The 27,154-nt window shown below is 46.7% G+C and overlaps 2 protein-coding genes across 3 annotated transcripts in view; both read left to right on the forward strand.

Annotated features, from left to right (window-relative positions):
• Positions 1-27,154, forward strand: part of ARP9 (actin-related protein 9) — a 196,344-nt gene that overhangs the window by 26,800 nt on the left and 142,390 nt on the right. The gene's annotated exons all lie outside the window — the stretch shown is intronic.
• Positions 5,341-8,574, forward strand: LOC147421024 (uncharacterized). Its single transcript, XM_086504167.1, has 5 exons — positions 5,341-6,297; positions 6,455-7,062; positions 7,164-7,530; positions 7,711-7,872; positions 8,046-8,574. The coding sequence occupies exons 1-5, from the start codon at positions 5,479-5,481 to the stop codon at positions 8,508-8,510; spliced, it is 2,421 nt and encodes an 806-aa protein (XP_086360293.1). The 5' UTR covers positions 5,341-5,478; the 3' UTR covers positions 8,511-8,574.

Genomic DNA, 27,154 nt, shown 5'->3' on the forward strand with positions numbered 1-27,154 from the left:
GTGAACAAATTGATCAAGTACTCCAGAGACCCAATATTTGCGAAACACCTGAAGGATTACCGGATTGATGAGAGTTACTCGAGATGGAGAGAGGCCATTGATTCTCCTCTCAAGTCAGGAGGAGAGCTGAAAGAACAGACGAGTGCAAAAAAGCGGAATGTGTACTCACATAAAGAACTGGACAAAATTCTTGAAAAGAAGAACTAGAGGACCACCAGAAGACAAGCCAGGGAAGCAGTCGAAGAGCGCGGAAGAAAAGGAAAGACGAAAGCACGAATGGTACCAGGCTTTGTGAGGATCGACCCTAATCAGATGGACGAAAGTACCGAACTTTGCAAAGCATGAGGCAAAGTGCGAGACCAGGAAGCCCTTATTTTTCTTTGATGGAGGAGCCAAGGCCAACTTTATTTCAGCCAAATTGGTGGCTCGACTTGGAATTACACTCGAGGAAATGGGGCCACAAGTCGAGGCTGTTCTAGCGGCACCCAGATGGGATGTTCACATGTCATTGGCAAACTACGTTTGCACTGCCAGGGATATTTAGGCACGTTGACTTTTACATCATGCCTTTGGAAGGGTGTGACGTCCTCCGAGGAATCCCTTAATTCCCCAAGAACAGTGCCATGGTCGATTATAGCGCAAGGAAAGCCATCTTGAAGAATGAGAAGGGCAAAGAGATTGTACTGAAGGGCGAGTCTGTCCCACTGGTGTCAGCTTCGACCATTTCCAGCTTAATGAAATCCATTCTTTTTGTTTACTTGATTTACTTAAAAGAACTCAATGATTATCAAAGGTCAAATATGTTTGACCTCGAAAAGGAACGACAAGAACTTCTCCAAGCTTAGGATAACTGTTTTCCCTGAAGGCTTACCAAGAGAGTTACCTCCTGCTCATCCGAAAGATCATATGATTGATAGTACACCACCGAACCGGCCATCTTACTAACCTAGCCAAGCCCAAAATGAAGAAATAATGAAGCAGAACAAATTTCCCATTCCGAGGATGGATGATATACTCGACAGACTTGAGGGTTCCACTTGCCTAATTGATATGAAGAGTGGTTATGATCAGATCCGAATTGCTCCTGGAGACGTCTACAAGACAACTTTCAGGACAACTTTTGAGTTTGTATAAATATTTGGTGATGCCATTTGGGCATGCGAATGCTCCAGCTACATTCAACCGCATGATGGATAGGATTTTCAGACAATACCAATCATTTCTGGGCACTTTCTTTGACGACATCCTCGTCTTCTCCAAGAGTGAGGCAGAGCACAGATACCATTTGTTACAAGTTTTCTAGACACTGCCACAACATAAACTGGTTGTAAATGCGAAAAAGAGCGAGTTTTTCTTGCGAGAGATACACTTTCTGGGACACATCGTCTCAACAGAAGGTGTAAAGATGGACCCGGCCAAAGTTGAGACCATTTGTGATCGACCCAATTTAAAGAATGTTCATGAAGCTCGAAGCTTTTTGGGTTTTTGCTCCTATTATTGCTGTAGTTCGTGCGCTTGCTGGAGAGAGAGAGAGAGAGAGAGAGAGAGAGAGAGAGAGAGAGAGAGAGAGAGAGAGAGAGAGAGAGAGAGAGAGAGAGAGAGAGAGAGAGAGAGAGAGAGAGAGAGAGAGAGAGAGAGAGAGAGAGAGAGAGAGAGAGAGAGAGAGAGAGAGAGAGAGAGAGAGAGAGAGATGAAATGAAATGAAATGTTATATTAACGTCTTCAAAAGGCCAAAATGACCTATGAGACCAAAGTGTTACAAAATTGTGAATCTGATACCAAAGTGTTACAAAATTGTGAATATGAGACCAAAGTGTTACAAAATTGTGAATCTGATACCATTTCTGGGTACATGTCACAAGACGGGCACCACGTGCCAAATAGAAAAGAACAGATTGAACAGACTTTTAGCACTTCAATAACAATTGAACTGAAAGAGAGAGAGGCGACACGCGACACGGAGTGGCGGAATTCCAACCTAGAGAGTATTGGCCCCAAACCTTGGCGCCCCTTTCGGTATTTCTTTATATTGCATCAACACAGTACAAGCCGGAACTCAACCCTTTGCACCTTCTCCAGGAAGCATGCCAGAGAATGAGCCCTAACCTCATATCTAAAGGCCCTAGGCCCCAAAAGCAGTTTAAAGTAAAAAGCCTTCAAACTCAAAAGCATCTGGTCCAAAAGCAAAGCCAAAAAGCTGCCAACGCAATTTACGGAAATGCGTACGGCCTGCCACGTCATCAGCCAACGCAAAACGCGGAATTCGGTACAGCCTTCCACATCATCATGTTAGTGCAATTTTTGAAAATCTTCCACGTCATCAGTTTGCGCAAGTCTTGAGAGTCCAGCTTTGTTTAAATCCTGTATGTCACTCGGGGCCCCATCGGATGGGGTCCTTATAAGTTGGTAGGACTTCTTTCTTCTGTTACTTGTTCTTCTTAGGGTTTAGGCCCCTCGACTGCCATTTGCAAGTTGGCTCCCTTCTTCAGGGCTTTGACACGTCAGCAGTTTGTTACAGTACAGAAAGACTAGAACAAAAATACTAGTACTACTAGAATTCATCCTCATCTGCGCTATGGATGTCGAGAGAGTATGGCTCGAATCCTCTGTTGTAGTCTCCATCGATGCTGTGTAGCCCCTCTCCTCAATCGTGGCCGTCTGGATCTCTGTAGCTCCAATGTTCGGTCGATAAGAGTGCTGGTAGTGGTCGAATGAGTGTGGGCCGAGCTCTACAGTGATGGCTGCTCCTCTGGCTGTCCCATATCTAGTGAAAAGAAATCTGTAATCTGTCTTTGGGATTGTCTCTCTCTAGCTCTCCCCAGTAAAGTGTCTATTTATGTGTAACTCAAGTAGATATAGCCCAAGACATCTCTGATCCGCATAACTCATGACCCTAGAGAAAGGACCGAAACCTCTCTGAATAAGCAGTGGAAACGGCCCCGAATCTCATAGTACACTTTGCAATGACATATGTAATGTAGCTCTGTCTCTGGCTCTAGCTGGCATAAGCGGCATATCCTGTTGTTTGCTGGTATCCCTCTGAATCTACCAGTCTCAATCTCCAACTGATGTGAGGATGTGCGTATCTGACCAATGGCACACCGCAAACCATGAGACATATGTGTATCCATGTAGCTGGGTCGAATCACAAACCCATCTCTTGTGAGGTTGAGAAGATGCTCTTTATAGAAAGCCATCTTCGTGCCCAACTCATGTGGCAGCTCTATCCATGTCCTCCTGGTATCCAGCTGGATCAGGTCTTGACGGATGAGTCTAGTAATCTCCACCCGTGTAAGAGACATCGAGGGTGTCTGAAGAGAGTACTGAAAAGGGAGCAGCCTTTGTGAGAGCCTTTGTGTGTGTGAGAGAGAGAGAGAGAGAGAGAGAGAGAGAGAGAGAGAGAGAGAGAGAGAGATCAATACTAGCCCTGCCCACGATAGAAAGAGCGAGAGAGAGAGACAATCGCCTCCAATCGACAAACAAAGAGAAAATCTCCTTGCGCATCTTTGATTTTTTTTCTTTTACTGTGGCGACTACATAATCGGCGGTTCATTAAAAAATTTGCAGAGATAGCTTCTCATTTGCATGTGTTGATTAAGAAAGGGGTTCCTTTTACTTGGGGACAGTCAGAGATTGCAACCTTTCAGACTCTCAAGGAAAAGTTGACGACCGGACCAGTATTGGCTTTACCAGACTTGCTTTTACTGTGATGCATGTGGTCGTAGTTTGGGAGGAGTCTTGATGCAAAAAGGCTATGTCATAGCTTACGAGAGCAAGATGTTTTCACGTCTTGAACGGGTTGCACAGATTTATGAGAAAGAGCTTTTGGCAGTTATCCATGCTCTTACTCAATGGCGACATTTTTCCTATTCAGAGCCGACTTTACCGTGTGCACAAACAATCAGAGTTAACGCTACTTCTTGTCGCATAAGCAGCTTTCGGAAAAGCAGATGAGGTGGGTTAACATCCAGTCACAATTTCATTTCGAGATAGTCCATGTTCAGGGACAGAAGAATTTAGTGGCAGATGCGTTGTCTAGAAAGCCCTTGGTTCTGGCTATTTCCACGATACATCATCGAAGCTTGGAGGATATGGTAGATCAGTATGCCACAGATCCTGATTTTGTAGATATCTTCAACAGATGCAGAGTGGAGAGACAGTTGCATGCCATTCCATACGAGATGGCTAGTTGATGCGGAAAACGATGTTGTGTGTTACACAGCCTTACAGGGAAAAGGTAATGACAGAGTGCCATTGTCCACCTTTTTCTGGTCACCGCGGCATAGATACTACCTTGAAGGGTGTTGATCGTTACTTTTATTAGCCGCGGCTCAAAAAGGATGTGGATTAGTTTGTTCGTAGTTGTTTAGTATGCCAAAAGGTCAAGTTTGACAGGCATAAGGCACCAGGTCTTCTACAGCCTTTACCCATACCCTCCTGTTCCTGGGAAAGCATTGCCATGGATTTTATTTTTGATCTTTCCAAGACTCAAAGTGGGCACGATGGCATTTGGGACAGTCATCGACAGATTCAGTAAACACACCCACTTTATCCGGATAAAGAAAACGATTAAACTTCGCTACCATCTGATTCTCCAGAATCCTGTGATGAGCTATCATCCAGTTCCCTTGATTCATTCTCTTCAATCTGGCGGGTTCTTGCCTTGTTGAGGTGGATACTATCCTGTCCGTAAGATAAGTCTGAGAGTCGACATGCATTCCAAATTGTTGCTTAGCATGTCCCATAAGCAGGGTTGTCCACGTTCGTCGAACGGAACGTCCCGTCCGTTCCGTCCCATCCCGTCCGTCCCGTCCGATAAAAAAAAAGTGACCGTTGGCGGACTTTTTTGACTGTTTTTACAGCCGTTTTGTAGCGCCACGTGCTGGCAGTTTTTGAACGTTAAAAATTGAACGTTGGGGGCCTTGGAGCCTTGGCCCTTGGGGCATCATAAGCCAATGTGCCATCCCCCCCCCCCCCCCCCCCCAACATCCACACACACACACACACACACACACACACAAAGCCACATGGGCTATGGCCATGGCACATGGAATTTGAATTTTGAAGCATGCTCTCTCTTTAACCCTCTTCTCCCTCTCTCCTCAAAACCTATATAAGGTTGCCCACCCTCTCTTCTTCTCCATATATCCCTCAAGCTCTCTCATTCATCTCCTTCCCTACTCAAGCTCCCTCAAGCTCTCTCCATTCATCAATGGCCAAGGCTTCAAGCTTTGGCACTCCATCAAGGCTTCAAGCTTTGGCACGCCGCACTCCATCAAGTCTTCAAGCTCTCCATTACTCCTTCAAGCTCCCTTCATCTCCTTCAAGCTCTCCATTGTTCCTTCAAGGCTCAAGCTTTCTTCATCTCCTTCAAGCTCTCCATTATTCCTTAAGCTCCCTTCATCTCCATCCATCTCCTTCAAGCTCTCCATTACTCTAAAGTTCTCTCATCACTCCCCATCCCTCAAGCTCTCCATAATGCCGCCCGCTCTTCATGAAGCCTTCAACAAGCATTGCCGCTACCTTGAAAGGGTGAAGAACAAGCAAAATGTTTGCAAATGGTATTGCAAATATTGCCCGAAGACCATGACCTCAAGCTCCACCCGCCTTATCATCCACTTGACCAAGGTGGGAGGGGAAGCGGGTCCTTGTCCGAATATCCCCGACAACATTCTCCAAGAGTGCAAAGCAAAGTATCTCCCCTTGAAGACGCGCAAGGCGGTTGCAAAGGCATCGGAGGAGGTGGTTCCGCCCGACCATGATCTCTCCGATTCGGGAGAGGATGCTTCTCCATCAATGTCCGTTGCATCCGGCGGCGCTACCATGGCCTCCACAGAGGGTGGTAGCGTCTCAAAGAAGAGCAAAAGAAGTCATGGTGGGCGGCCTCCAAAGCAAGCTACTCTTGCACAAACGGTGGGTGGAACTTCCGGTCCATTGTCTTTCCTCAAAGAGAGGCAACGACAAGCGGAGATAGAGATTGCACGCACCATCATTGAGTGCAATCTCTCTTTTCATATTCTTCGCACGGATCGTTGGAAACGCATGGTGAAGGCTATTGCCGCGGTTGGTCCATGTGAAGGGTGGACGGGAGTGTCATACCATGACATGCGCACCAAAAAGCTTGATGAAGAGAGGGCACGAATCGACAAGTCTCTTGACCCCGTGCGTGCCGGATGGGTAAAGTATGGTTGCTCTATTCTCACCGATGGATGGAGTGACCGTAAGAAGAGGGGAATCATTAATATCCTTGTCTCATGCCCTCTTGGCACCTACTTCTTGCGAGCGGTTGATGCGGAAGCAAGGGGGAAAAAGGTCACGGGTGCCTTCATTTACCGCCACATTCGTCAAGCCATAAAAGAGGTAAAATTTTTGATTCCACTCTCAAGTATCTACTATTTTCAATTTTGTCTTTTGCCTTGGCTCTTCTCACTTTCCCTTCTTTCTCCATATGTAGATCGGTCCAAGCAACGTCATTCAAGTAATCACTGACAATGCCTCCAATTGTGCTTCCATGGCCAAAAAGCTAGAGGCGGAGTATCCACACATAGTATGGACTCCATGTGCATCACATTGCATTGACCTCCTCTTGGAGGACATTGGTGACCTACCTTGGGTAAAGGACATTCTATCCCAAGCCCTCTCCATCGTCAACTTCATCAACAAAAAGGTGAGAGTACTTGCGATATATCGCACTTACTCCGGCTTGGAGTTGAAGAAGCCTTCTGCAACACGCTTTGCCGCTATGTGGCTCCTCCTTGAGCGCCTCTATGATGTGCAAACCAACTTGCAAAAGACAATGGTCTCGGATGAGTTCAAAGCATGGATTGAAGAAGAGACCCAATCATCCCAACAAGATGCAAAGGCCATCCAACGGCTTTGCTTGAAGGAGGAGTTTTGGCAAGAGGTCAAGGGTCTTGTCATGGTGGTATTGCCATTGTATAAGGTGCTTCGGATGACCGACATGGAAGGGTCTACCATAGGTCTCCTTTACCACTTCATGGAGGAGGCTTACAAGGAGATTGAGAGATCCACCATTCTTGATGGAGCACCCGATGGTTCACGGTAAACATATCACCTTATGATTTATGTACATTGTAAGTTGTCTTTGTCTATCTACGGTTCTACCCTTCCATGCTTGACTATCTTTCTCTCTCTCTTTGTAGTGATGTGTTGGAGGACTCTCCAAAGAGAGATGACATTCTCTTCCTTGTTAAAAAGCGGTGGGATTGGATGAGGCGACCAATCCATGGCTTTGCCGCCCTCTTGCATCCGGCTTTCAAAAAGCCATCAATCTTTGCGGATCAAGCACTTCAAGAGGAGCGCGACAAGTACCTTCCAAAGATACTCAATGAAGAACACCATGGAGAGTTTCTCCAAGAGCTCATCAACTATGGAGACCAAAGAGGCACGGCATTCGCTTCCTCGGTGTGTTGGAAGAGGGATTCGTTAGTGAAGCCTCTTTTTTGGTGGGAATGTGTTGGCTATCAATTGCCTCACCTTCAAAGGGTGGCATTGAGAGTTCTTGGACAGGTATATCATATATATTAATAATTATACATAATACCATACCATAAATTATAAATTTATAATCTCAATCATGTCATCATTTGACATTCATCATTCATGTGACATGTCACATAAGTCACCTCTCAATTGAAAATTCCCACAATTCAAATCTCATGCCTCTCTTCTATCATCTATGTGCTCTAGGATTGCTCATCGGGTGCATGTGAGCGGAATTGGTCGGCGTATTCTCTTATACACACCAAGATCCGCAACAAGCTTTCTACGAAGCAATTGGAGCGGCTTATCTATTGTCGCTCCAATTTACGCATGTTGAGGTCCATGCACGAGATGCCAATGGCTAGGCAGGTAATTGAGTTGGCTACATCATACTCTTTATTTATGCTTTCACATGTATGATGTAATATGTATGATGTATCATGTGCTCATATTTTTGGCATACCAAATTGCTAACTCCATTAATCTTCTTGCATGTTGTAAATGACAAATAGGTGAATGTAGATGAATGCAAGCTCTCCAAGACTCTTAAGAGTCTCAACAAAGATCGCGATCCAGAGGAGGAGCAAATATTTCGAGACCTCTACTTGGAGTTGGAGGAGATTGATCGCCGTATCTCTCGCACACGGTCCCGCAAGAAGGTGGTTGTGCGAGCTTTGGCAACTACAGGTAGAGGAGCTTCCACTTCGGTTGCTCGTGGGAGTGGAAGAGCGTCGGCACGGACACCCAGGACCTATGTGCGGCGAGGCTCGGGTAGCGGATCTACTATGGCGGACACCACTTTGGAGAATGTGTCCATTTCTAGACCTGCGGATCCTAGAGAGCCAGAGTTTGATGATGAGGGCAACATCCTTAGTGAGGGAGATTATGGTCTTGCATCTAGTGCATCTGATGCAAGTAGTGATGAGGATGATGCAGCTACCTCTAGCTCAAGCTCTAGCTCAAGCTCGGACCACAACTCCGGTGATGAGAGCGATATGAGCACTTAGAACTCTCTCTTTATGCTTTAAAGTTTGTACCATGGGCCATGAGACTATGAGTTGTGTCACTACTTTTTTGTACTACTTTTTGTCACTTGTATCTCTCGAGCCTCGACTCTCTACTTATGTAATGAATTATGAAATCAAATGCAATCATGATCATCTTTTTTCGAACATTGCCGTTTCCAATGTCCATGGCCAAATCTTTAATGTTCTTACTTGTAAGACATCTCCTTTGAGTTGTATGTACTTAATACTAAGTAGTTACTCATAATAGAGTAAAAGCTCTGAAAAATATATGATTTATTTTTTTGCATCGTACGTTACGTCAATGTACGTCTAATTTTTTTTAGTTCGATTAGTACCGCACGTCTTCGTACGTGTAACCATCGTACGTGACCGTACGTGTCAACTATGCCCATAAGTCTATAAATGGAGTCACACTTCTAATTCAGACAATAGTCTCGAATCTCCGGATAGTAATGGAGGAGGAGGACCTAGCAGATACTCCTGAGATATCCTTGAGGCTTTCGGTCTAGCTTCGACTATTCCGAGAGATCTCGTGGATTAGCAAAGTTGAATATGGTGCAGACGTGTTGCACAAGAGGGGAGTCACTCTGCTCTTATGTCACAGGTCACTCAGATGGAATAAAGTCACTGATCTTCCTTTGGATTTCAGGGATACTGATGGGTTGACAGTATTCTGTTGGATGACTTTATGAAAGAAGTATTTCGACATGGGAATTCCGGAAATGATTATGCTTTACGTGTGCTCTCTCATATGAGTCGTGTCTGAGTGCATGTTTGAAAGACGAAACGATTGCAACATTTCGGTCTTGAGATTCTATATGGGATGGACATGATAGCAATTATTTAACAGCAGTGAGATCGGGTGTGGAACTAGATGTGATTGCTAAACACATTGCCTAGAGATCATGGTTCGAGATCTCGATGGACTTTATGTGATTTGATTTGAATGTGATTTGAATGTTCTGTGACTGTCGTCTTTGTGCAAGTGCTGGATTTGTGTCGTCTAGTGCGTTAGTGCTTAGAGTCAATGTCTACTGAACTGGTTTGCGGCTTATGTCTGATTTTGCAAGCGTAATCTAGGGCGATTACAATTCTTTCAAGAGGGGGGAATGTCACAAAATGATGACGTTGCATGACCACCCGGACAGATTCCAAATAAAATGTCATAAGGGTTCGCGTCCGATGGGGCCGAAGGGACACAAAGAATTAAAGAACTGAAGCTCAAAGTTGTACCGAGGGGCCTAAAACCCTAAAGACTAGAAGCTTGCACTCAGAAAGAGAGTTCCTTAAATCGCGTTGACATGTTGACGTGGCAGATTGTACAGATGTTGACGTGGCAGGCTGTACGGATTTCCGCAATTCACGCTAGAAGCTTTTGGGAGCAGACGCTTTTGGGGATTGATTGCTTTTGGGGCTCTTCTTTTGAGGCATTCCTTGTAAGAATAAAAGAGCCCTTGGGGCCTCACTCTGCAAAGCATTTGGAAGCAGAGTCAGAGAGCAATGGTCCCTCAGGAGTTGTACTTTGCAATGATTAATGATAAAGAAATACCAAAAGGGGTGCCAGACTTTGGGGCCAATACCTCTAGGCGCTGAACCACGTCGGGCCGACTCTCTCTCTCTCTCTCTCTATTAAAGTGCAGTGATTTTGAAGTTTTTGTTCGTGTGTTGCTACTGGTTTCTCGCTTGGAGTGTCCAAGCCTGTACATCTACATTCTCTGTCCAGGTATCCTAATGTATGTATGCATAGCAAGGTGCGCTCTGGGTGTTTGCAAAGTATACCACAATGTGTCTACAACCTTTTGCATCAGGCGGCGTCACAGAGAACTTGGCTAGTGGCCATAGGGTCTCTATCAAGTCTATCACTCCCAAGTCTTGTGTGTGGTGAGAGAGCTCAAGAGCTTGGACATGGAGCCAATTCAACACTGTATGCATATTCCACTCTTTGTGATCCCCGCTACACGGTGGAAAAGAGAAACCAGCCACTGTGTCCAAAGCATCTGCACCTCTCGTTGCTAGAAAAAGAACATGTACTTTGAAGCAAGCTGCCTTGAGGTCAAGAGAAAGCATGTAAAGTTGTAGTCAAAACAATCGAATATCAAAACTGGTCAGCCCTCGAGGGATTGACTCAAAAGAAGCTTGCACCAAAAAGTGGCGTCCTCAGGTAGGTCTATCCCTCCCGAGCCAGTCGGCTCATGGCAAAAGCATCGCCAAGAGATTTTTGAGCTGTCAAGGAGTGTCCTGCTCCTTGAGCTGTGGTGGGGTATGAGATGGGGGATAGGGTCTAGTGGGTGAGATGGGAGGGGCGAGGTTGGGGGGGTTGGGGGAGAGCTGGCGGGTGGCGGAGGAGCGGGAGCTGGCTGTGGCGAGGCTGAGGTGGAAGGAGTCTATCACAACTCGACCATCAGGGTGGCCTATATGGTGAGTTTGCCCCTGACGGCGACTGCCATGCACTTGCTGCTAGCCATGAGCTGATTGGGCACCCGTCTCTGAAGAGGTGCCAACACACCCTAAGTCTCTGTCTGTTGTGTCGGGCCAGCCTTGGTAGACTAAATCTGTGGCACAGATCGAGTTCTCTGCGAGGAAATTCCTTCTCGAGATAGCCCATTTGTCTGCATATGAAGCACTCGTTCAGGACTCCCGAATACTCCATGTTCTGGTGGAACCATCTACAACTTACATGGGACTACCTTGGGGAGAGAGTGGGTGCCGCAAATCAAAACACGTACTATAGGTGTACTTGATGCCTTGGTAGCTGTCGTGCACCCAAGACGGTCCCAATCTCAGAACAACCAATCCTAAACAACAGCAGGAGGTACTCTGTCCTCAGACCGGGGAAGCAGATCGAGATGGGCAAATCTGCTTCCTCGACAAGAACATCAGAAGCTGGGTCAAAACCATGGCGCCACTATGGAAAATGGGTCCTGACTGCTAGGATGGCCAGAGGGCTCATTGCAATGACCTTGGACCCATCTCGGGAGTCTTAAACTCGATCTGGTAGTAGCCACGCCCAAGGAACTGCACGTCAACAATCTTTCCCACCTCTGAGAGAAGGCAGGCTTGGAGGACATCGTGCACCTCACCTCTGCTAGGTCGGGTGTTGTTAAATTGTCTTTATCTGACAAAAAAATAATCTTAAATGGATTATTGGATTTATAAGTGAGAGGGTTTTCTCGCTTGGGACACTAGGAAAAATAATTCTAAATGAATTATTGGAATTTTCAGTGAGAGGGTTTTTCTCAGTGGAGACATCCGAGTACAGATACTTCTAGTGCGTCATTTAGAGTAATGACGGGAGCATTGTGAACGAGAATATTTGTAAGGCCACCAGGAACGGGGACTTCTGATGCGTCACATCGGATGGGTGACAGGGAGCATCGGGAAGAAGTATTCGACCACTTGGGAACGGACATCTCTGATGCGTTATAAAATGGGTGACATAGAGCATCGCGAAGGAGGTTGTACCGTAGGTTTGGCAGGAAAGGACTAGGTGAGGGTATTCCTGATGCGTCACAAGGTGGGTGACGGGGGCATCGAAAAGGGAATATTCCATAGTCGGGAGGAAATTCCGAACTGTGTTAGATTTGTGCACAAGGATAAGCAAGCACCTAAATGAAGATGGGCTTGAGAAAATACAGTTGCTTTCTGAGAAAGCAGGTTGCTTTTCGGGAAAGCAGATGCTTTCCCGCGAGGTGGTCTATGTATGCATTGCATCTGTGCATGTGGTTGCATCCAGGGACGCCTGGGAAGTGCCGTGTAAGGATTGTTTTCACCTTATAAGGTCTTATCGAGTTTTTTTTTAATAGGTTCAAACCATTTTTAAATAGGCCAGCCACCCACTTAATAAGTGGGCAGCCAACCTTTAAAAAAAGAAGAAGAACTCAAACATTAAAAAAAGCCAGCGCTGGCAGCCCACAGCCTCAACGATCTCTCTCTCTCTCTCTCTCTCTCTCTCTCTCTCTCTCTCTGGCGCCCCTCTCCCTCCCCTATTTGTGCTGGCAAGGTGGCCCCTATTCTTGTTGGTGGATGGGAGCAATAAAAGGCGAAGCCTCTCTCACTCTCAGGGGGAGAAAACAGCCAACACTGGAAGAAAGCGGATGCTGCTGCAGATTTCAGTAGTGAAGATGACGCCGCCGGCGAGTCCCATGGCTGCCCCGGGTGTACTAGATGTCACCAAGACCATGTAGGTGGGTACCATTGTGAAGAACTGCCTACGGAGAAAGTTTCTATCACGACAAGTTGCTGTTTTTAGCCCATAAACGATGAGGACGGGGCTGATTTACGAGAAGGAACCCAAGAGCACACCTCTTCTGTGTGTAGGATTGGAAGAGACGTATAGAGATCTCCTCCGGGGAATTGCTTTTTTTTGCGAGAACCGAGTTGTGTTCCAAGCGTCGAGACCTCAAAGGTAACGTTTTTTCATGTTATGATCTCTGAGTGTTTGTTTGTAGGTGTACTTCCTCTTCACGAGGGAGTAGGAGCAGAGGAAGGCATGAGCCTCTGCGGGAGAAAAGTGTTTTGAGGAACTAGAGCCGGATCAGTCCAAGGGTTTCGCACCTTGAGATTGGGAAGTAGATTCACGGATCTGAGAGTGATAGACTCTCGAGTTGGGATTAGGAACTTGAGATTCCCAAGGAAGGACTTGGTGTCCGAGAAAGCAGAGTTGTTCTGCAGGAAGAGGACTCTGGGAACAGAGTCAGAAAAGAGTTGCAGGGATGCTATGCCCTGAGTTTGGAAGGTGAGATCCAGAGGCAAGAACCTTGGTTCTCGAGGATTCGGAATAAGGAACAAAAGTTCCTTGGAATAGGGTTTTGCCCTAGGAAGAGGAAACTGAGGCTTTTGGGAACCATCGAGTCTGATTCTAGAACTAACGTGGTAATACGTTCGGTTCAAGTGCTTGTATAGACTTCTCCTTAGTAATAAAGATACTATTACGGAGGGGGGGGGGGACCAACCCATCTTTTGGTCCCCAATACTATGTTGATCTTCTCACTCTCTCTCTCTCTCTCTCTCTCTCTATTTATTTCTCTCTATATCCTCTGGCTTTAGTATTAAGTGATAAATTCTATATTTCCGAGTATATTCTATATTGCGATGCGCTCCCTTTGTGACATCGGGTGCTAATAACTTGCAGATAACAGAGGTGGCCTGGAGGCGCTCTACCTCTAGTGCAAGGCTCGCTTGCTCCGTTGGCGAGAGCAAGTCGGATGGTAGGCTCGGTGGTGTTGGGCAAGGAGGCTTCTGAGTTCCTTTGAGGTGAAGTAGAGGCCTCCATCTATGTCTGCTATTGCGAAGAAAAAGAAAACGACAAAGCTCTACTTCTTGCAATCCCACCTGAGGTGGCCCGAGAGAGTAGTCGAAAGAGAATGCGAGGAGCAAGGGAGGCGGAAGGGGGGGTTGTGCGCAGGAGGGGGAAGCTAGGCAAGAGGGGAGATGGTGTCTCACAAATTGTTGACGTGTCAAGCCACTAGAGAATGGAGCCAACTTGTAGATCTCAAACGAGGGACCTAAACCCTAAGAAGAAGCACCAGAAGAAGTTATACCAACTTATAGAACCTCGCTGAGTGGGGCAATGTTTAAAAGAGTTCCTACCAACTTATGGGACCCGTCCGATGACCTGGTTTTGCTTGCTGAGTCTCTTGAAAGCCTACAAACGAGCCTTGACAAGGTAAGTGAATGGGCCAAGACCTGGGGCATGACCTTCGGAATTGAAAAATGCATGGTCACGGTGTTCCACGAGGACCTGCAGGATCTCTTTCTTCTGGCTGGTGAGATGGTTGTAGTAGGTGAAACGTACAAGTACCTTGGCATCGATGTAGACTCAATCTTCTCCATTGAACGCATCGTCAAGGAACAAGCGGACAAGGGTAGGAAAAGCCTATTCGCATGCTAGCATCTGCTGGCAAACCGAGCCTTCCCAATCTGGTCTTGACTAATTGTTTTTAAGGCGCGCGTGTATCCAATGATTTGTTACGCCTCGTCGCCACCGGGATGCGAATGTTACTCGCGAAGGGAGCAAGGTCAACCTCTGTAGGGACGGTAATTCTCCACCACGAGTTTAACATCCCACCCGTACCTGCTTTTTGTGGGGGACAACGAGCAAGGGCTTTGGACAAGTATCGCTCGGTTTCATCCACTTGGATAGGCTCCTTGGTAAACAAGAAGCCTAAGAACCAACCGTTCAAGAAGTGGACTTGGACAACAAGAACCCAGAATTGAATGAATAAGTATATCCCTGCGGCGGCTGACTTTAGCTTAGTCCACTACCACGCATGGGACAAGTGGGACGAGAGGCATTCGTGCCTGGCATGGGAGCCCTATAAGACGGCCGGCTTTGAACAAACACCTGGATACCTGTTGCAGCTCAATAGGAGCACTATCGTGAATAGGAAAGAAGAGAGAGTGCTGGCTCTTGTGAGAGTAGGCGGACTCAAACTGGCTGATAGTTGGAGGCGTGGACACAGTATTTGCTCGTTGTGCTCCCAGTTAGAGGGTCGTTCGCTTTCGCATTTGCTGGTGTCTTGTTTGGCGATTGATGATTCTAGGGGCGTTGGCTAAACCGATTCAACTCCACCTTCAGCGATATCGACCCGTCGTTGGACCCTGAAAAAAGGACAGTTATCCTCCTTGGTGGGGAGGCTCGCGGGAAGCGGCTGCCCTTCTGGGTACGCCGTGATCTGCACTCGAGGAATGGAACCGCAAGGCACGTGCCTGTGGCGAAGTTCCTCGGTGAGGTTGTACCCCGGTACCTGGGTGCTCTGCATAGGCGGATGGAGGGATAATGCCCTTCTTCGTATGCTTTATTCTTGAATCCACTCCCTTCTGAGGGAAATGACGCCTTTCTCCCCAAGCGAAGCCAAATGAGCTACAAGAGCGCCCAAGTGCCTTGCCCCCGGGGGGGGGGTCAACCTCACCAAAAAGGGGGTTGGAAGGTACAAACGGAGACACCACCAACCTCAGCGGACGCCACCCGTGAGCCGACGCCCTTCCAAGTGGGTATAGCATTTCCTAGGGGAAAATTGTTGAATTACAAGGGCAGTTTAGTGTGGTGAGCGATAAGTTACCTGGAGGAGGCAACTCCGAAGGGAAGCCGAAGCAAGTCCTGCAGTACATGGGCCTCTGAGCAGAGGTACTTGGTCGTTGTCACGCCCATAACTAGTCAACGAGATGGGTCTCTCAAGGGCACTGCTCTAAGAGTGTAGATAATTCTAGCCTCTTGGGGAAGCAAAGCCTCACGTAGTCCAGAGGGAAGGAAACTAGTGACAAAAGCGTCTGCCCTAGGAGCTTGGGTGCATAGTCCTGTTCGTTCTTCTTGTGCACTTTTTTGGTGTATGAGGGGAACGGCTGGGAGTGCCCAACCCGACTCCTAAAACAAAACAAAACAAAAAAACCCCATCCGATGGGGCCCAAGTCACACAAAAGATATTAAAATAAAGCAGGAGTGCACACACACACATGACTAGCGTAAAAGATGATGACGTGGCAGCTGTATGGACGCTCGGCAATTTGCGCTCACATGTTGATGTGGCAAGCGTACGGATTTCTGTGAAACGCATGGGCAGCATTGGGCGTCACCACTTGGGACCAAATGCTTATAGAACTTGAAGTTTTTCATGTAAACTGCTTTTAGCGGCCAAGAGCCTTTAAATATGGCCCATGGGCTCTCACCCTGGCAATCTACTGTTAGAGTTTTGGCATCTCAAGTGAATTGCCCAATGTGATCCCATTATTTAGTTTGGCTTTTAGGTATTTATTTTACTTATTTGTCAAAGTCTTGGGTAGGGCAATTGTTATGTCCCGCTCACGGGAGAGGGGATCTAGCCTAGACGCCGTCGGGATGGGCGTCCAGTGTCCGGGCGGACGTAGTGTGAACCCGGCCAGTGTGGCCGGCCATTATCATAAAAGGGAGGCCAAGGCCACATTTGCAGTTATTGACCCCCATTGGCAGAGTGCCAGTGGTTAGCCCGAGAGGCTAGGAGTGCGCGAGGTCACCTCGAGGAGGTGAGGTCGGGTGGTATGGGACGCTCGGTCTTACAGGTGCACGTCTACGTCCTCGGATGCTGGCCCCAACACGGGGGAGTTGCGTGATGGTGGCTATGGTCGGGTGGTCGTCTGACGCGTGTCTATAGGCAGTCCGTGTAGCCGGGAGATCCCCTCCCTGTGTTCGTTTCATAGTATCAGAGCCGGCTTGGCTGCATGAAGGACTGTGTGCACACCTACGGGCTGGTTAGAGTCGGATAATCACTATTTCACGTAATTTTTTATGAAATAACTGTTTAATCGATTATTTTCTTCTCATGAGCATGTTTGCAAGTGAAATTTAATGTGCTTCTCGCTGATTTTTGATAAAATTCGGCAATTTAGCAAGTGGAGGTGCTGAAATTCTGTGGATTTTTATTGCTTTTGCTGGTTTTCGATGAAAATGAGTTTCTCTCTCATTAGTTTGCTGAATTTCGACTAAATTCGGCGTACAGTAACTTGAAAAAATAAATCTCTCTATAATCTCCTTCTCTGTGCGAAGTGGAGAGAGAATTACCTCTCTCTGTGCTTCGGTTATTCTCTGTGTGCTTCGTATGGATCTGTGGAGAACGGGAGAGAGCTTGTGTTGGCTTTCCAGCGTGGAGTTTATTTTCCAGCATGGCTCTCAGCTGGACGCTCATCGCGTGTATGGCACGGGCATGCGCAAGCCCAAACACACGCATGTTGTATCCTTCTCTACTTCCACGCGGCACTCGTAGCGCTGGAGGTTTTGTACGCTATGCCCTCTTGAGGTAAGTTCATTTAAATGGAGTGACCTTGTTTTAAAAAGGGGCTAGGCTCTTTTAAATGTGGACACCTTGGGTTTTTTTTTATAAATGAGTGTAAAACTTGTTGGTTTATAAAAACCACTTACAGAGAGTAAGTTTTACAGAGAATTCACTTTTAAAGTTCTCTGCTTCTCTCCTGAGCCCTCCCTCTCTCACTTGCTTGCACTCCCGTGCTCCCATCATCACTTGCTTGCCTCCGGACGTATACGCCGCCGCGTAGCGCTCTTCGGAGATTGACTTTTCGCGACTGAAAAGTATAGAAAAGGTCCAGTTTTGTGTGAAACCTTCAGTTTTTCACGCACTTTGCCATGGATTCCTCCAGCTCAGATGTGCAGCGTGACGACGCGCCAGGTAATGTTCAAATACCATTCACGTATGCTCTCTACACATGGATTGCAAGTACTTTCCGGAGTTTCAACCAGCGTTTTACCGCTTTGGAAAACGTGAAACCCATCTCCAGCAATTGCGGACGCAGATTGCTGCTTTTGGGCGTTCACAAGGTGGTCTGACTGCCACGATTCCGTACAAAACTACAAATTTCTGAGGGGAAGAGAAGGAGTGTACGGAATTGGCTGTAAATAATTGGCTGCACCAGTGGACCACGTATTTTGACCTCCATGGGGAGCATGATGAAAGGAGGATTCAGACGATTCCTCTCTATCTGCGCAGTAAGGCGCTTACCTGGTGGCGCGACATGACAGAGAAGCCTACGACGTGGGCTGATTTCTGTGTGAAATTCAAGAGGGATTTCGCCAAAATGGATCCTTTGAAAGCTTATTGTAAATTACAGAGTCTTTTGATGAAAGCTCTATCTTTTGATAAGTATATGACAGCTTTCAGAGAGGCGCTCACCTTCTGCAAGGTGGATCCTACGCACGCTGTGCACATGTATCTGCTGGGATTGCATGAGGATTACCGTTGGGCCAAGGACAAAGCCCCGACTGATGTCGAGGATGCAGTGGCAAAGGCCAGGACGTTCCATTTGATAAATGGAGCGAATTATAAGAAGAAAAGAACTGCAGACCATCAATCCGGTGAGGGTGCTTCGAGGAAGTGACCCCGATTCCAACATAAGTCCAAATCACCGCCGAGATCTTCTCAGGAGAAGAAGAAAGCCAAAAATGCTTTAATTGCTGATGCAGTGAAGAAGGGGGCTTGCTTCGGATGTGGCCAGACAGGTCACCAAATCAAGGATTGCCCCAAGAAGAAGAATACACAGACACCGCAAGGTCGTCCTTCGGTTCAGATTCACGAGATCTCAGGTAACTCTGATGTCATTCAAGTTGAAATCCATCATTTAGCGCACAATTCATGCACTAATTGTACTTTTAGCACCAAAGTGTTTGGTAAGTACGATCTTCTCCGTTTCCCCGGGAAGATCAATGGTCACGACGTGACCGTACTCCTTGATAATGTAATCTCACACAATTTTGTGGATGCAAAATTGGTGCACAAACTGAGCTTGTGGATGCGGGAGAGTGACCATGAGTATCGTATGAAGATGGCTCGTGGCGAGGACACGGATGTATGGAATCGGATGGTTCCAGATGTGTCGCTCGAGCTGATTACAAAGAGAACCTGGATTTACTCATCATGTGCTTGGATAGAGTAGATGCTATTTTAGGAATTCCATGGTTTTATGATAAACAAGACTCATTGTATATAGACTATGTACATCACTCTCTTGTTTTTGTTAAGCAGGACATGCCTCATGTATCCGTGTCGCTTTGTAATCAGAAGTCTGTAAATAATGGTTTTGCAATACTAGTTGTTACTGCTTTGGAAATGTATAAAGAAACAAAATCTTCTGATGTTGACTTTATCAATGTGTACCATCTGCTTGGTTTGATTCGTTAGTGCTTGGTACTTCTGTCACTGAATTTCGTAAAAATGTTTCATGTTCTTCTGTTCAACTTGGGGATTCCGACGAATCCAACCTTATCCGAGAAATCATGACTGATTTCGAGGATGTTTTTCCTGATGATCTGCCTCTTGGCTTGCCGCCTTCGAGAGGAGTAGATCATGGCATTGAGTTGGTGACTGGTAGTCAGCCCTTCTCAAAGCAACCCTATCGGTTTAGTAAAACCAAGGAGGACGAGATTCAACGGCAGCTGAAAGATTATCTCGACAGGGGTTTTGGGCCAAGCAAATCCCCGTGTGGAGCGCCGTGTTACTTTCTCCAAAGAAGGATAACACTATGCGCTTTTGCGTAATTTACAAGGGATTGAATAAGCTCACTGTTAAGAATAAGTATCCGCTCCCGCGTATGGACGATATGATAGATCGGCTCCATGGAGCGTTGCATTTTATAAAGATAGACCTGCGATCAGGCTATCACCAGATACAGATCGAACTGGAAGATATTCCTAAGACAGGTTTCCATACGCGTTATGGTCACTATGAGTTTTTGGTCTTGCCTTGTGGTCTGACCAATGCTCCAATTACGTTTCAGCAGATGATGAATGATCTGCTGAGACCGTTTCTAGGCAACTTCATTGTTGTATTTCTCGATGACATCTTGATATACAACCGAAGTTTGTTTGAGCACTTAGCGCATATATGCGCCGTTCTCGAAGTACTGAGAACTGAGAAGCTTTATGCTAAGGCTTCTAAGTGTGAATTCTTCAAGAAAGAGCTTCTGTACTTGGGTCACATCATTACTCGCGATGGTATTCGCGTTGAACGTGAAAAGTTGGATAAAGTGCGGAATTGGCCCAGTCTGAAGATTGTGCGCCAAGTAAAGTCCTTTTTAGGCTTTACAGGATTCTTTCGCAAATTCATCAAGGACTACTCTAAAGTTGCTGCTCCGCTTACGCAACTTTCAAAAGGAGGGGTGAAAGGGCCGAAGACTTCGGGTCCTCACCGTAAAGGTAATCCCCCTGTTGTCTGGAATGAGCGTCTCGACGAGAGCTTTCGGACACTAAAGCACTTTGTGACTACTGCGCCAATATTGCACATTGTGGATCCTAGCAAACTGTTTGTGGTCGAAACGGATGCTAGCGATTATGCTATTGGTGCGGCACTATACCACGATGGATGTCCTGTTGCGTTTGAAAGTAAGAAACTTTATGATGGTGAGATGCGTTATCCAGCGTATGAGAAGGAGCTTTACGCTGTAGTCCAATGGCAGCACTACTTGTATGGCTCTACGTTTGTTGCATGGATAGATCATCACTCCTTGCGCTATATCTGTGATCAGGGTGATCTCAGAGGCCAAAAGGCTAGATGGGTTGAGCTTATGCAAGAGTTTGACTTTGAGATCCGTTATAGAAAAGGATCCAGCAATCGAGTTGCCGATACACTCAGCCGGATTCCTGAGGTTAATGCCTTGTCTATGGCTGAAATCTCGACGGATCTCTCTCTCTCTCTCTCTCTCTCTCTCTCTCCGAGGGCTATGTCGTTCCGTTGGCCATTTTGGCAAGATATGGAACGAGGTCGAAGTGGGGCATGACTCGCGTACACGCTTGGGTGATCCGGAGACCCAAGTGAGTCGTGCCAGAGAGACGAGACAACGACAATATTCCTTTAAAGTGGACTATTGTTCAAAAATGGAAAGTCTGTGTGCCGGAAATCGATGAGGTTCGACAAAGGATTTTGTGCGAATGCCACGGTGTTCCTAGCGCTGGGCACCCAGGCATCCAAAGAACTTTGGCTTTGGTCAAGCGATATTTCTATTGGCCAAGAATGCGCTCTTACATAGAGAGCTATGTGAAGAGATGCGCTCAGTGTCAGGTCAATAAGGCAGAGCGCCTTAGGAAAGATGACCTGCTACATCCATTGGAAATCCCAGATGCCAAATGGAAGAGTATTTCCATCGTTCGTTTGCCAAATACTAGTCGGGGCAATGACGCTATTTGGATTGTGGTCGATAGACTCACAAAAATGGCGAAGTTTATACCAATGAAGTCGACAGTAAATAGCTACGAGCTGGCGGTTTTATTTGTCGATCAGCTTTATAAGCTGTATGGTCTGCCAGAGGATATCGTCAGTCATCGAGATACTAAGTTCACTGGCCGATTTTGGCGAGATGTGTTTGCTCATCTTCAAACGAAGCTGAGTATGTTGTCTTCTGACCATCCTGAGTCCGACGGACAAATTGTGTCACGTGACACATCCAACCCTATGTGTCCGTGGACAAGCTACAGCATGATCAGGGTTCAGTCAGTCCAGTCAAGTCTAGATTAGAAGTGATCTGGCACTTTTGTGAGTCTATTCGTAGACCGTGCATGCCCAATCACTTGGTGTAGATGCATATCCTTTGGTTGCACACAGCATGATCATAAGCATTCCCATCAGAATCCATCAGAATCAGTCAGGGGAATTTTCCAGTGATTTTAGACTATTTTCCGTATTTTTGACATTTTTCACTTATTAATTTAAGTGACTTCCCAACAAAAGTAGGTAGGGCAATTTTGCTAAGTTTGTATATAAGCAAACCCAAGTTAGCACTCAATGGCAGAAGAGGCAGCAGGAGCTCCCCGCTCAACAGGCACCTTCTCAGCAAGAACCATCAAGAACTCCTTGCCTTGGCGTTTTCCCTCTCCCTTGCCTTGGCGTTTTCTCCAAGCCCTAGCGTTTTCTGTTTCCAGCAGATTGCCACCGCAAGCCTGCCTCAAGCCCCTAGCCCTGGCGTTTTCAGTTTCCCTCATTGCCAACACTCTCAGGTACCCAGCGTTTTCACTACGCTACAAGGAACACCAGCGTTTGTCAGATTCAGCAGATGAACCAGCGTTTCCAGCCATTAGGAAACCTGCAAATTCAGCCCTAGATACTTGCAGATACTCAGCGTTTTTCAGCCCGAAACCAGCAGACCAAATCAGTGTTTTCAGCCCTCAAAACCACAGCCAAAACAGCGTTTTCAGCAGCCCAGAATCAATCGCAGATTTTCAGCCATAGCGTTTTTATGGACAGCAGATAGAAGACCGCAGATTTCAGCCCTTGAGTCGTTGTCGTCATCCCCGTCGTCATCACCGGCATAGTCCCAAGTTGCATCAGTTTTCATGCATCGTCATTGTACCACTTTGTGCAATCATAAGTAGATCACTCTCGCCGACGAGAGTGGGGCCTTCGGAGGAGGGTTTACAACGTCTCTGGTGTCGTATCTCTCTTCTCTCTCTATCTCTCAGTCTCATACACTTGCACGCACAGTGTCCATTCACTTTGTTTGTGATCATAGCATTCTCTCATTAAGAACGGAAGGCTCTACCTTCCATAAGGACAAAAGGAACCTTGAGCACAGTCCGGAGCACTCATCTTGAGCAAAGCGCAAACATTCATTCCGCTGCACCTAACAAATTGAGAGGATGAATCAGACATTAGAGGACATGTTGAGAGCCTATGTCTCTCACAGGCAGTCTGATTGGGAAAGGTACCTTTCACAGTTAGAGTTTGCCTATAATAGTAGCAAGCATTCTGCTATTGGATTTTAGCCCGTTCATGCTGATGTATGGGTTTGAGCCTAAATCCCCAATTGCTATTGGCTTAGAGAAAGTCAAGGAACGCCAAGCTCGTGATTTCTTGTATGACATGCAAGAAATGCTCGAATTGGCTAAGGATAGTATAAGAACGGCTCGTGATCGAGTCACTACTTATGCTAATCAAAAGAGGTCTCCAAAGACTCTTGACGTGGGACAATGGGTCTATCTGAAGATCGCAAGGATTCCAAGACTATGCGAACAGGAAAGCATTATAAGCTTTCAACTAGATATTGTGGTCCGTTCTTGATCACAAACAAAATTGGCCAAGTTGCCTATAAACCGGCTCTTCCTTCAAATGTTAGTATACATCCAGTGTTCCATGTCAGCCGCCTTAGAGTAAAATTGGGCGAAGCCGACGTTGTTGTGCCTATCGAGGAAAATGTATGGCAAGATATGCAAACTGAGTATATTTCTCGAGAACTAGAGGTAGTTTTAGATCATCGTACCCGTCATTCACGCCAAAAGGCTTATGACGAGTACTTAATTAAATGGAAGGGTCAATCTGAAAGGTTTGCTACTTGGGAACCAGTTAGAGCTCTGAAAGCTCAGTACCCCCACTTCATTGATGAGGACATCACTGGTTCTTAAGGGGGGAAGTATGTTGTGTCCCGCTCACGGGAGAGGGGATCTAGCCCAGACGCCGTCGGGATGAACGTCCAGTGTCCGAGCGGACGTAGTGTGAACCCGGCCAGTGTGGCCGGCCATTATTATAAAAGGGAGGCCAAGGCCTCATTTGCAGTTATTGACCCCCATTGGCAAAGTGCCAGTGGTTAGCCCGTGAGGCTAGGAGTGCGCGAGGTCACCTCTAGGAGGTGAGGCCGGGTGGTATGGGATGCTCGGTCTCACAAGTGCACGTCTACGTCCTCGGACGCTTGCCCCAGCACGGGGGAGTTGCCGGATGGTGGCTATGGTCGGGTGGTTCGTCTGACGCGTGTCTGTAGGCGGTCCGTGTAGCCGGAAGATCCCCTCCCTGTGTTCGTTTCAGCAATTTACTTAGCTTGCTATATAAGCAACCCCTTGCCTCCATTGTATACACATTCAATTACTCATTACCAAAGTTGATTGGTTCAGGAGACTCTCTCTCTCTCTCTCTCACGTAGTTTTAGATTGTAGTAGTAGTAGTAGTATTTTGTTCCACTTCTAGTTCTTTTGTACCCAGACATGGTATTAGATTCACTATTTTGTAACTGATTGGTCTCATAGGTCATTTTGGCCTTTTGAAGACGTTAATATAACATTTCATTTCATTTCATTTCATTTCACTCTCTCTCTCGTGCTTACTCCCCTTGGTCTCTACGTTCCGTATCGTCGACTTTGACATGGTAACAGAGCTTGGTGTAGCTAAATGATTGAAGAGCCTTGGCGCGGAGGAGCGTCATTGAGAAGAAGAACCAAGAAGAGACCCATCTTACTATTGACCCATCTTACTGCTGACGTTTATTCTCTTCCCCAATCGGCATCCTAAAACGCTGTTGTTCGCTTGCATTTTGCGTCCCCCCTCTCTTGCCGGTGGTGCCCTCTCACCTATGCCGTGCAACGTTTTGAAACACTGATTGCCGACAGCCCCAACCCTGTCCCCTGCGTGCGTTTTGAAATGCTCCTGCTGACGCCACTGCTGCCCCCCCCAAGCTTGACAACGTTTTGAAACGCCGACAGGCAGACCCCTCAAGGCGGCCCCAGTGAGAGCCTAACCTCCTTGCGAGTGTATTGCAGCAAGCAGGTAACGGGTAGTTCCCCTTGGCGGTGCCATCAGAATTGACCCAACGTTTTAAAACGCTGTGGGCCAGCTAGTAAGGGGCGGCATTTGTCTGCTGAGGGTTGCAAGTCCTTGGAGTTGACGGCCTCGAGGGGGAGACACTTTGTGTGTCTTGGGGAACTTTTTGCGGCTAGAAGAGGTGGAGTCTTGAGAAGGCAACAAAGGTAGAGGGTGCGACGACTTTGTTGTGGTGCGGTTTGGGAGACGAAGAAGGCGAGCAACCCTGGAGGTCAAGAGAGGGTTTCAAAGCCCAGGTTTGGAGCGGCTTGGGAGGTGCGAAGAAATTGGAGCTTAAGAGAGGGATAATTTGGAGATTTGTGCGGCTTGGTTCGTACGGCCCTTGGAGTGCGAGGAGTACAAGTTTCTAGTTCTTGCAACTTCAAAATGGCCTCCCCTTGCTCGAGTACCCCTGACGACATCGACCAAAACCAACCAAAAGCTATGGATAACGGATCGTCAACCATCCATTTAGCAGCCTATGCACTGGCACAGTTCTCAAGGAACCCGACAAATTGTTGGCTCGAGTTTGTGAAGTCAAAAGCAATGGAGGTGTTCGCTAGAGGACAACGGCAAAGGTCAGTTGGACAAGGATGGCAGTACCAGTACTCAGTTAGCTGCCTCGGTACCCACGAGGTACGATCAGAGTTGTCATGAATGTGACTTGACGCTTGTTTGGCGCGAGAGTTTGAAGCCAAAGGCAAAAGCAGGAACTCACAGGAAGACAAGGATAAAGGCAAGCTGGACAGAGATTACGGTAATAAAGATTTGGCAGAGGAGATCTACATGGCACACGTGGCGGTGGCCACAGTGGCCTCGACGTCAGATTTCTAGTCAAATGACAGGTGTCACCACTAGCTTCAGCCAGAGAGAGGCTTTGAGTGGCAGAGAGGGGCAATGACTGCTCCCTATAATTAATTTGGATCCTTGTGTTGTAGTTCAAATTATTGGTGTCCTGACCCGTAGGTCGGAGTTCAATGCACATGCATCTGACAAGGAACCAATTAGACGTCTAAAACACTATGCAAGGGCGCGCCAATTCATTGTTGTTGGGCGGATCATGGACAGGATGTGTTCCACAGTTCATTATCTTGAAGTTTTATATTTTGGACGTGATGTGTTCACAGTTCACGAATGGGGATTATTGGACATAGTGTGGTCTACAGCTCAAAGTTTCTACAAAGGAAACCGATGCTCAAGATGGCATTACTTTCAGGTACAAAGTTGAGGAGATCAACACCGAGGTGTATCCAGTATCGCGACCGGTGCTGGGGTGTCATGGTAGCTTCTTCATCGACTTGGTCTCACTATTGATGTCCACTATGAGCTGCAGAGAGGGTGTTAAGAGTTTTGGCATCTCAAGAGAACTGCCCAATGTGATCCCATTATTTAGTTTGGCTTTTAGGTATTTATTTTACTTATTTGTCAAAGTCTTGGGTAGGGCAATTTACTGAGCTTGCTATGTAAGCAACCCCTTGCCTCCATTGTATACACATTCAGTTATTCATTGCGAAGGTTGATTGGTTCAGGAGACTCTCTCTCTCTCTCTCTCTCTCTCTCTCTCTCTTGCTCACTCCCCTTGGTCTCTACGCTTCCGCATCGTCGACTTTGACATCTACCAACGGGAGATGCGGAGCAGAGCCATGGGAATTGTACCTTGTTGAAGCAATATAAAGAAATACCGAAAGGGGCGCCAAGGTTTGGGCCAAGTGCTCTCTTGGGGTGGAACTCCGCCACTCCACGTCTTGTGTGTCGTGCATCTCTTTCAATTCAATGTTATTTGAAGTGCTTAGAGTTGTTCAGTCTGTTCTTTCCGTTGACACATGGTGCCCACCCCGTTACACGGTGCTCAAGGGGAGACGAGAAGTAGGAGCAGCAGCAGTGAGTCTGGTCGGTTATCACCCTCCTCAAATTTTAGAGCTTTACCTTGAGGTTTTTGTGTTAGCTTTGTCTATTCCAAAAGTGCATATCGAATTAGTGGGTTGAGTTTAGTGCGGTGTGTGCTGCATAAGAGGGGAGCCACTTCATTCCATCACAGATTGTGTAGAACTGATTTCTCTCTGAGATTTTGGGGGTGCTGACAAGCTGCCAGTCTTCTGCTGAGTGACTTTATGATATGTGCATAACAAGTTAACCTTTAATTTGCATTATTATGGTGTGGAATTACTGAATGATTCACGTATTCTTACATTTGATTAGTAAAACACTTCAAGATAAAATGTTGACATATATAGATGGATACTAAATGTTTATGCAGATTCCACCACATGCCAAAGCAAAACAAGTATTGTAACCCGCTTGGCACTGACAAGCCGATAATTCGACAACAAACATACAAACAGAACTGAAAAACTGTAACACTTCAACTTTGAAACAATCCGTAGTTGCAGCGAAGTTCCACTTCCAGATGCTCTAGCCCCAAAGTCTGGCGCCCCTTTCGATACTTCTTTTTGTACTAAAAGTCACAAAGTACAACTGTCAAGAAGTCTACTCGGAAATTGTGCAGTAACCATGCATTGACCTGCCAGAGTAGACCCCAAAGGCTCATATTTATAGGCACTGATACAAAAACAATTGGGCCCAAAAGCT

This window comes from Adiantum capillus-veneris, chromosome 28 (genome assembly GCF_014529385.1).
Source record: "Adiantum capillus-veneris isolate H3 chromosome 28, ASM1452938v2, whole genome shotgun sequence".
Lineage (NCBI taxonomy): Eukaryota > Viridiplantae > Streptophyta > Polypodiopsida > Polypodiales > Pteridaceae > Adiantum > Adiantum capillus-veneris.